Raw genomic sequence first — 11,147 nt, 5'->3', positions numbered from 1 at the left:
AAAGAAGACAAGCAGACAACAGTTTTAACCTTAAGCCCAAACTCTGTATTCCAAGACAATAAAGCTTTAGTACATTGTGAAGTGAAGTCGTTCAGTGGTGTCCGACTCTTCGCGACCCCATGGACTGCAGCCTACCAGGCTCCTCCATCCATGGGATTTTCCAGGCAAGAGTACTGGAGTGGGGTGCCATTGCCTTCTCTGATTGTGCTGAATACACTCTGGAAGCTCAATAAATATTACAACCAGTACTTTAGAACACGTTTGACAAAATACCAAGTGAGCCTTAAGATGAATAAGGATAAAGGTGGCAGAAGAAGGCCAAGAATTCTGCTTCCATATGAACACAAGCCCTGATCCCAGGCTTCCCCTGTCCCTTGTACGCTTAATGTCTCAACCCAACAGAAAGTCAAAGTGGCTCCTATATGTGGGATGTGCTCTTACCATCTTCTCCTTTAAGAATCTTTATGAACAGAGACACCGGCACAAATATATCCACTCTTTTCCACCCTGAACTGCTCATGTCTGTAGATGAAGAGAATGGAGCCCACCCTCTGTTGGAGTATCACAAAGAAACCAGTCTGGGAGGTTCCCAGGCTCTCAGCCCCAGGATGATACTGTGTTAACATCTCTATCCCCTAGAAGCTGGGATGTTCCTTGGAGTAAAAAATTAAACATGGTAGAAGTCAATCTAAAAAAACGATGTCTTCCATGATTTATCATCAGCCACATATTGAAAGTACTGGTTTGGAAGAAATGTTACCAATCATCTCTTCCCCAAGGCAAAAATTAAAATCCTAAATCAGTGAACTGGGGGGACATTGAAGCTTACCTCCTGAGTAAGACTTAAAGAAATCAATTTTCTTCCCCAAAACTAAAAGCAAAAAACATTTGCTCACTCTGCCAAATGGCCACTCCACCCCACAACTTACTTCCTCCCTCTAGTCACCCCTTGAAGGTCCCCTTCTCCCTGTCAAGGAAAACCAAACACTCAACACAAATCCAAGTCACTAAAAGTAAACACCTTGGCCCTCAACATCATTTCCTCCACACACAATGACAAAAGTTTGGAAATCTTTCAGGACCTTTGACACATTCCTTTTAGGCAATCCCTCCTTATTAACAGACAGGGTGAACAGCCACCAAGCTTACTTTGATAGCTCTCTTCTGTCTGGCTGAAGTTGAGGAGCCCACATGCAAGGGGAAGGGAAAGAGAATCCAAAACATCAGACATGAAACAAAACTAACAGCATTTTCTGTTCAGCCACCTAGTGCCTGATCAGGATATTTACAGAAAGGTGGACCCATTCCTCAAATGAATGTAACATTAAACTCCAACACTCCTTTGTTCTACATACACGTTCACAGGCTGTACCAACTGTCTCACCTTTCACAAGGTCACAGAAGGCTTCACTTACTACCAAGAAATAACAGATCACCACTTAGCTGAAGAAGTATGAGTAGGATGATCAGATCAGAGTAGGAGGATCAATTCACAAGAACACAAAGACATTTCCAGCAAGCCCCATCATTCACCCCTAGAAGCTCTAAGAGTTTATGGAAGAGCCCCTCATACTGTAAAATGTAAAACATACTTTTTACAGACTTCACTGAAAGATAAATTTGTAAGCTCACACAGAGAAGCAAGAATGTCAGCCCAGGCATGCCAAGGGTAGTCCAGTGCAGCAGCCTGCAAATCTGGGGCTCTCCACCAGAAGCCAGCACTAACACCTGCCATCCCAACCTTTCCTGAAACATATTATTCTCTTTGGGAATCAGTGTTTCCTGTTAGTTAGCTCTCAATTTGAGCCTAATATCATTGTAATTACAGGAGAAATAAGAGTAATGTCCCCTACCAAAGAGAATACTGATAGATACAACAAATGCACCAAGAACGAGTACAAAATAAAGGCAGGTCATTACCACCTAAGTGTCTGGAATTTTCTGCTGAGAGACAGTATTTAATAAGCCATTTGAGTGATCAGTCTCATTAAGGAGTAATGTCATGGGCTTCCCATGTGGCCTGGTGGTTAAGAATCCACCTGCCAATGCAGTAGACACGGGTTCAATCCCTGGTCCAGGAAGATCCCACATGGCACTTAGCCCATGCACCACAATTACTGAGCCTGTGAGTCCTACAGTCTGTGCTCCACAATTAGAGAAGCCACCATAATGAGAAGCCCAAGCACTGTAACTACAGTATCCCTCACTTGCCACAACCAGAGAAAGCCTGAGTGCAGCAATGAAGATTCAGCGCAGCTAAGAAAAAAAATCACATAGGGATGGTAATGAGGGGGAGGTGATGCCTGAAGGGCTCCTTGTCCATCTGAAGGCAGCATGATGTTGCTGCCACTGTTAACACCCTAACCACTTCCAGTGGCCATATTTATGGCCCTCATTTATGATGATAAATGGCTACTCTCATTTATGATCCCATCTGACTTCCTGCTGCAGGAAGTTCTTAGCATCCTATTTATTATCCTTTGGCCAAGTCCAGGATGCATGTGTCTGAGACCCTGAAGACAAAGCTCTCAAGATGAGCCTTCCTACCCTGGACAAGCTCTCAGTCATTGAGATGATCAGCCTCATAAGTCAGAGAGCCCAAGATGGAACCTCACTGTCCTTTATGTGTTGTATGATCAGAGGCACACTGTGTAAATACTTGGAATCAGTGTCCTTTCTTCTAAAATGGGGTAATATGAAACCTACAACTTTGTTGTCAGCCAAAGGAATAAAAGTGATACTGCACATAAAGTGCTCATGGCAATTCCTAATATATAACTTTTTTCAAGTACTTCCTGTTGTTGTGTGTGCATGTTTTCAGTTGCTAAGTCATGTTCCACTCTTTGTGACTCCATGGTCTGCAACCCACCAGGCTCCTCTGTCCATGGGATTTCTCAGGCAAGAATACTGGAGTGGGTTACCATTTCCTCCAGGGAATCTTCCCAACTCAGGGAATGAACCCTCATATCCTGCATTGGCAGGTGGATTCTTTACCACTGAGCTACCAGGGAAGCCCCGCTTACTAAACTAATAGTACTGCTGTGGACACCACCATAACTACTGAGTATGTAGTTATGTAGTTACCTTGTTACTGGTAACAGAACTTCTAGTACTACAGAGGATGAACCCTCACATTTACCAGGTCCTCAACTCCCCACTTCTCTGCCATGACCACCCAACAACAAGTCTCCTGAAGGAGGGCCCAGAGCTCTACCAGTTGCACCTTATGCAGCCCCAGGCCTGGCCTTCCTGGATTCCCAGCAGGAAGTATTCCTGGGGCTGGATAACTTAGAAATAAACACTCCATCCTGCCTTTCTCAAGACACTGAGGTATCTACATGGTCAGATCCCTCTCTAAGGTGGCACTCTGCCCCACACACCTGTTCCCACACTCTGGTACAATGGTCAACATACCTTTGTCATCAATGAGAACTCCATCTCCCAGGACCACCCAGTCACCTGGGAGCTGACAGATTCTCTGTCTCTCCAGTTGTGTGGGAGGACTTCACCTGCCCAGCTGCCCAGCTGCCCACTGCCCGCAGTGCCCTTCAGTACAACGCAGCCTTTAAACAAGAGCCACATGCCCACCTGTAAACCACCTGGCCCATCACCTCACCCCCAACACAATGGACTGATGACAGCTCACACCTTCTCCACCTAAAACACCCCTTTCTCAGCAACTGCATCTTCCATCCCTCCTGCCCTTACACACTCACAGCCTGCCCATGTCCCTAAGGCAGCACTAAGGGGCCATGGAGAGCACGAGCCACCCAGGGGGGGTCTGCAGCAGACCTCCAGCAGGCTCAGCCAGAACAGGGGGGCTGACGGCACTGTGTCCCCAGGTGAACTGTTCTCTGGGGGATCTTGACCCAGGATCTTCGGGGTCACAGAGGTCACTGACCTCACAGCTTTCTGTCTCTGATTTTCCCTGCACATCCCCTTCTCCACCCTCTGCCAATGCCAAGATACCAGGATGCCCCTTCAACCAGCAAACCACCCCGACAGCCAGGATGGAAACCAGCACAGTTGGTGCACAGATTCTCCATGATTCATGGTGAAGCTGGAGCTCCTCCCCCAGGGGCTCTGGCCTGAGTGACTTGGCCTATAGGGCAGGGCGGGCAGCCCAGGGAAGGGCGTGCCCCTGGGAGCTCTGGCAGGTTCAGCCCAGATGCTGAGCCCAGGTTCTGTTCCACAGGAAGGGGAGAAGCAACGATCCTTTCTTAGGAAAGCATTCATCAGATGTGACCCGAGCAAGTTAACAATTATTTGCTGAGCACCTGTAAAATGCCTTACATTACTGGGGCTCTGGTCCAAGTTTATTTCCTCCAAACCAGAAAGTATATATTCCTTGAGGTTGTAGGATATTCTTCTAGTAAAGGATTAATTTTAGCATTTATATCATTTACTGAGCACCAATAATGTCCTAATATGGTATAAAATATCTTTTCTTTTTTAGTGTCATCCTTCCATCACACTATGTTAAAAGGAAAAATATTCAATTAGCCAACAAACTCATTTGGGTTTTTTCAAAAGACGTTATGGTGGTTAAGTGGTTCAGAATTCATGTACTAATACAGGGGATACAAGTTCAATCCCTGGTCCGGGAAGATTCCACATGCCATGGGGCAACAAAGCCTGTCTGCCACAACTACTGAAGCCTGTGTGCCCTAGAGCCTGTGCCCTGCAAGAAGAGAAGCCACTGGAATGAGAAGCCCACACACCACAACTAGAGAGCAGACCCCGCTCACTGCAACTAGAGAAATCCTGCACACAGCAACAAAGACCCAGTGCAGTCAAAATAATTTTTTTTTAAAAGATACATGCAACCACTGAGTTATATCATGTTTCCTAGACGAGATTTGGCCTCAGACCTTAAGCTACTGACCTCTCTCCACACATGTCCATCTCAGTACTGACCCACATACCCTGAAAAGCAATGCACTGTATGAAAAAGTTTTCACCTCACGGAATGTAAAAATTCCCCAAACTACATAGGATTTCCAGTAACACTTTATGATAGCTTTTGTTAAAGAAGGCTCCCGTGCATCTTTCTCAGCTCTCTTCACTTCCTGATCCCAGTACCTGCAATGAGAAACAAAGCACAGTGAAGAGCAGCCTGTCCACCAAAGGGAAAACAGGGGAGGGGCGGAGTGGGAGATGACCCTTCACTACAGGGCGCTCTCTGCCTGCCCCATAGATGCTGGCTAACTGCTCACAGGGTTCCTGAAAGATGAGCGGTGCAGACCCTGAAGCACCAGAGAAACAGGCCTTGAGGTAAAAGTTTTAGTCTCAGGAAACAAGTTCCTGCCAAACTTTGGACTGGACTCACAGGTCATGAGCAGCTCAGGAGGGCAGACACCCTCCTCCAGGGGCCCCACCTCCAGGGACAGAGCTCGGCCTCCAGGGCCATGGCTGCAGGCTCCCTCCATGTTCACAGATGCACAGGAAACACAGGCTCCCCCAGCCTCCAAAGTGGGCTAAGCCTGGGGTCAGCCTGAGGGGGTGAGTGTGCAGCGTCAGGGGAGGAGGCTCAGGAGAACCCAGAGGAAACAAAGCCTCCTCCAAACCCTTAGCCCCACATGGAAATTCTCACTGTCCCTCTCTTTCTCCCTGCCGTCTGTGCTCACCCTTGTAGCTGTTCTCCAAGGCTCTGGGAGCGATATTCTGGAAGCACTGAGTACAAATCATCTTGTTTTAATTTCCGCTCGTAACCAATTTTAAACAAGGGGTTTAGCCACCTGTTAAAAATTAAAAGGACAGTGACATATATCTAAATTATACAGCTCTAATTAGAATCCTACAGTGATGGGCTTTGTTAAAAAAAAAACACTGTATTTTAAATATATAGAGATAAGGGGTAATAATTAGATATGTGTTTACACATTCACACATAGACATACACACACACATACACACTCCCTAACTGTATGCTGAGAGGCCCCAGAAGCAATGACACACTGTTAGCAAAGAGCATTCTAGTCCCCTGATCTTGGGGTTTTGTTTAACATACACAATTACAATTTTTTTCTTGTGGGAAGAAGTTTTTAAGGTCTACTCTCTTACCAGCTTTCAAATATTCAATACAGTAGAATTAACTATAGTCACCAGAGTGCACATTACATCCCCATAACTGACTTATTTTATAACTGGAAGTTTGTGCCCTTTGGCCCCCTTCACCCAGACCTTGGCTTTTTAATACCTTCTTCCCTAAAAAGGAACGAGCTGAAGAAATGGCTGGTTCCAAGGTTGGGGCAGTGTGTGTCAGCACCTGATAGTTCATTTTTATTATTGTAATATAAGTGCCTGACATTAAGCTTTGAAGACATCCATGTCAAAGACATCCATCGCCAGTGAAGAGCTACACAATGTAACAGCTACACAACGAGATAAAGAGCCAGGCCACCCCACCTGTGAAGTTCCCACTTTTATTTTTATTTTTTTTTTAACAGATTTAGTGATATTTATTTTAAAAAATCTCTGTGTTGCTAGATAGTTTCACATGTATTTGTTTAAACATATACTAACGCACAGGTATTTGGATAATACGTGGACCTGGATCTGGGGGACCCTGGTTCAGAATCAGTACTTGGAAACATGCTGCTGCTTCACATCCTTTCTGGAAGTGAGAGCAGCACCTGGTTTCACGTTGCTAATGGCAACAGCCGAGGTCTTCAGTTCCCACCTCACTCCCCTAGAAGCATCCCATCACGTCCCTTAACATATTCTGTGTTCATGTTTGCTTTCCATATTTCAATGACTCTTAAAATTACTTACTTAAAATTACCCTTTGAGTCTACTCTTGAAAAATAAATCAAAATCTCATAGCAAGCTTATTGTAGAATGATGAGGTAAATGAGTTAAGTTGCTGAAAGAAAAAAATATGGCATAATCAAATTGGAACAATTCTCGACTTTTTCATTTCAATGTGTATCTGAGGGCTAATTTGTACCAAAAAAGTCCTTAATGGTATTATGATTAAAATGACATGAGTCTATAGATTTATTTGGGAATACAATAATTTCGCAACACTGTTTATAATAGCCAGGACATGGAAGCAACCTAGATAGCCATCAGCAGATGAATGGATAAGAAAGCTGTGGTACATATACACAATGGAGTATTACTCAGCCATTAAAAAGAATTCATTTGAATCAGTTCTAATGAGGTGGATGAAACTGGAGCCTATTATACAGAGTGAAGTAAGCCAGAAGGAAAAACACCAATACAGTATACTAACGCATATATATGGAATTTAGAAAGATGATAACAATAACCCTGTGTACGAGACAGCAAAAGAGACACTGATATATGGAACAGTCTTATGGACTCTATGGGAGAGGGAGAGGGTGGGAAGATTTGGGAGAATAGCATTGAAACATGAAAAATATCATGTATGAAACGAGATGACAGTCCAGGTTCAATGCACGATACTGGATGCTTGGGGCTAGTGCACTGGGACGACCCAGAGGGATGGTATGGGGAGGGAGGAGGGAGGAGGGTTCAGGATGGGGAGCACATGTATACCTGTGAGGGATTCATTTTGATATTTGGCAAAACTAATACAATTATGTAAAGTTTAAAAATAAAATAAAATTTAAAAAAATTAAAAAAAAAAGATAAAAAAAAAGTCTAATAATAATGAAAAAATTTGAAATATCATGAGAATTACCAAAATGTGATACAGACACATGAACAGGGCAAATGCCTTTGGAAAAATGGTGCCAATAGACTTGATTGACCTAGGGTTGCCACAAACCTTCAATCTGTAAAAAACTGCAATATCTGTGAAGCACAATAAAATGAGTCAGGCCTGTACCTAGTGGTGAACTACTGAAATGTTTCCTCCCAAGCTAAGGAGTAAATTAAGATTGCCTGACGTATAGCAACTCTTCAACTATGCACTGGCAGCCATGGCCATTGTAATAAAACAAAAAGCAAGAACAGTTATAAAGAAAAAGATATAACCATCAGTTTTTACAGACCAAATGTTTGTACATATACAGTAATTCCAAAACAATTCATTTATGAACTATTAGAATTAACACGTGTATTAAACAAGTTCCCGCTTTTAGAAAGCTCTGGTTGACCTGATAACAGACCATCTCACTGACTGTTTGCTTCTCCCTTCCTGCACTTTAATTCCCTCTCTTATTTTTTAAATTCCCTAATAAAGAGTGAAACTTTAAAATCCTAGACACCCCACCCTCAACCTCAAAAAGGCAGAACCCCAAGTCCAAGCTTGCTCATGAGCTTTCTCTCTCTCTCTACTCAGGACCTCGCTGTGTTACCCCAGGGGTGCCTTGCACCCTCCAGGGCATGTGAGTGATACACCTCGGCATTTCAAAGTTCCCTGATGGTTGTTTCTGAGATGTGTCTCACAATCCTAAGAACCACAAGGGCTGGTCCAGCCAACAACACTGACTGTAAAAGGAGAATTTCTGTGGGGGCTGCTCATAACTAGTATGAGCCCTGGTGAGCAGAGCCCCAGGAAATTCCGGCAAAGGCCTCACTGTCTACAGGCCAAGACCAACAGGCAGCGAAAGTCAAGATGGGTCTGGGACATCTTGTTTTGTAAAATAAGGAAGCACTCAAGGAATCATGAGGATGTGTAGAAGGACAGAGAAGCTTGAATGGCTCTTGCTAGACAAATCTGGGATACTTTGAGCATCAAAACAAATAAATGGCTATGAACCCTAACCCAATAAATAATGAAAGAATCCATGAATCAGTACTGCTACATAAATGGGAGAGAAAGGAAAACTCTTGCAAACAAACATTAAAGGAGTAATCGATTACTTTTAAACTGTGCACATAACTGAAAATGTACTATACTGAATAATTCTTAAGTGCAAAGAATTTTTTTAAAATCTTTCTATGAGGAAATCACTTGGGGAATTGTTTTGTGAGTCAATCTGTAAACTATGTATCCCAAGGCATGTCTGTTCTATACAGATGCTTAGTCCTTTGTGCAAATCAAGTGTTGGTCCAAAAGACTGCTGAAATTTTAAATGCTTACTGATATTTTATACTTTTTTATCCTGCATGTCCTGTAAAGTTATAAGTATACACAATAAAAATGTTTAACAATTAAAAAAATGGAACAATCAAGTCAGAAAATCATCAATGGAAATTAAAAAGTGTGTGAAAGTTTCAAGTGGAAGATGATATTTACATAATCTCAATTTATCTCTCTGCAATTATTTATTATAAGGGGAAAAAACAGAACTTTACAGATGATCCCACCAAAAAAACCTATTCAGATTGATTATGCATTATTTAAATGATAATAGTTAATATGCAGGAACAGCCCATAGGTAAACAACATTTTACTGATCTTGCCAGGGTAGGAAATTTCCAAGACCAGACCATAATAATCCATGGATAGAGATCAAACCAGTCAGTCCTAAAGGAAATCAACCCTTAATATTCATTGGAAGTCCTGACGCTGAAGCTCCAATACTTTGGCCAAGCTGATTGGAAAAGACCTGGATGCTGGGAAAGATTGAAGGCAAAAGAGAAGAGGAGAGTAAAAGGTGAGATGGTTAGATAACATCACTGACTCAATGGACACGAGTTTCAGCAAACTCTGGGAGAGAGTAAAGGACAAGGAAGCCTGGTGTGCTGGTCCATGGGGTCGCAGAGTTGGAGAGGACTGAGTGACTGAATGTAAGAAATTACATTTCTTTTATCCTGTTATTCCTAGGACGACATGTGTACAGATACGCAAGAACTATTTGTTGAATGTATGACTATCCATGACTCATTAAAGAAGCAATAAGATAGACTGAACTTCAGATTTTGCTAATCTGGGTACCTTGGCACCCCGAAAGAACCCTGGTCCAGGAGTCAGAAGACTGGACACTCGTCCCAGCAGTGGTGCTGAGCACCCAGGACCTCAGCTGTCCTCTGCTTCACGTCTCCACTCCAATTCAGCACCTCCACCACATTTAACATCTCTAGGTCTCAGTTACCTTCCAAAACAACAGTATACCATCTGTGAGGTTTACCACTAAACAGGCTTCAAACATGTTGGGTGATTTATTCCATACTTGTCCCCTATAGAAAATTCTCAGGAAATTAGCACCAGGACTTACCCAGATGATGACATTCTGCCCCCAAAATGAAAGTGTTAGTCACTCAGTTGTGTCCATTCTGCAACTCCATGGTCTGTCCATGGAATTCTCCAGGCAAGAATACTGGAGTGGGTAACCATTCCCTTCTTCAGGGCATCTTTCTGACCCAGAGCTTGAACCAGGTTCTCCTGCATTACAGACAATATTTTTCATCATCTGAGCAACAAGGGAAGCCCACAAAGACCCTCTTTAAAATTCTGCTTGAAGAGCAAAAGATGCTCAAAATGACTAACCATAAGGGAAATGCAAAAGAAAACCACAATGAGATTCCAGCTCACATATATTAGGAAGACTACCATGAGAAAAAAAGAAGAAAAAATAGTGTTGGCAAGGATGCGGAGAAACTAGAACCCTGCACAGTGATGGTGTGACTGTAAAATGGTGCATCACAAAGGAAAATATTTTATGACTTGATTTACATCACACGCTAGTAAAGTAATGCTCAAAATTCTCCAAGCCAGGCTTCAGCAATACGTGATCTATGAACTTCCAGATGTTCCAGCTGCTTTTAGAAAAGGCAGAGGAGCCAGAGATCAAATTGCCAACATCTGCTGGATCATCAAAAGAACAAGAGAGTTCCAGAAAAATATCTATTTCTCCTTTGTTGACTATGTCAAAGCCTTTGACTGTGTGGATCAAAATAAACTGTGGAAAATTCTGAAAGAGATGGGGATACCACACCACCTGACCTGCCTCTTGAGAAACCTGTATGCAGGTCAGGAAGCAACAGTTAGAACTGGACATGGAACAACAGACTGGTTCCAAATAGGAAAAGGAGTACCTCAAGGCCTTATATTGTCACCCTGCTTATTTAACATCATGAGAAACGCTGGGCTGGAAGAAACAGAAGCTGGAATCAAGATTGGCAGGAGAAATATCAATAACCTCAGATACGCAGATGACACCACCCTTATGACAGAAAGTGAAGAGGAACTAAAAAGCCTCTTGATGGAAGTGAAAGAGGAGAGTGAAAAAGTTGGCTTAAAGCTCAACATTCAGAAAATGAAGATCATG

General features: G+C 43.1%; 1 protein-coding gene across 1 annotated transcript in view; it reads right to left on the bottom strand.

Moving 5' to 3' along the window:
* LOC104982651 (multidrug resistance-associated protein 4-like) overlaps positions 1 to 11,147 on the bottom strand; it is a gene marked incomplete at its 3' end in the record, with an annotated part of 24,492 nt that overhangs the window by 7,418 nt on the left and 5,927 nt on the right. The window contains exons 2-3 of the mRNA XM_010832084.1: positions 5,628 to 5,738; positions 4,962 to 5,082 (exon numbers count right to left, since the gene is read on the bottom strand). Of these exons, the coding sequence (XP_010830386.1) occupies positions 4,962 to 5,082; positions 5,628 to 5,738 (232 nt within the window). The remainder of the gene's footprint in view (positions 1 to 4,961; positions 5,083 to 5,627; positions 5,739 to 11,147) is intronic.

The sequence above is a fragment of the Bison bison genome, unplaced genomic scaffold, assembly GCF_000754665.1.
Source record: "Bison bison bison isolate TAMUID 2011002044 unplaced genomic scaffold, Bison_UMD1.0 scf7180017864535, whole genome shotgun sequence".
Classification (NCBI taxonomy): Eukaryota; Metazoa; Chordata; class Mammalia; order Artiodactyla; family Bovidae; genus Bison; species Bison bison.
The sequence above is the reverse complement of the archived record's forward strand: the minus strand, read 5'-3'. Positions and strand labels throughout refer to the sequence as shown.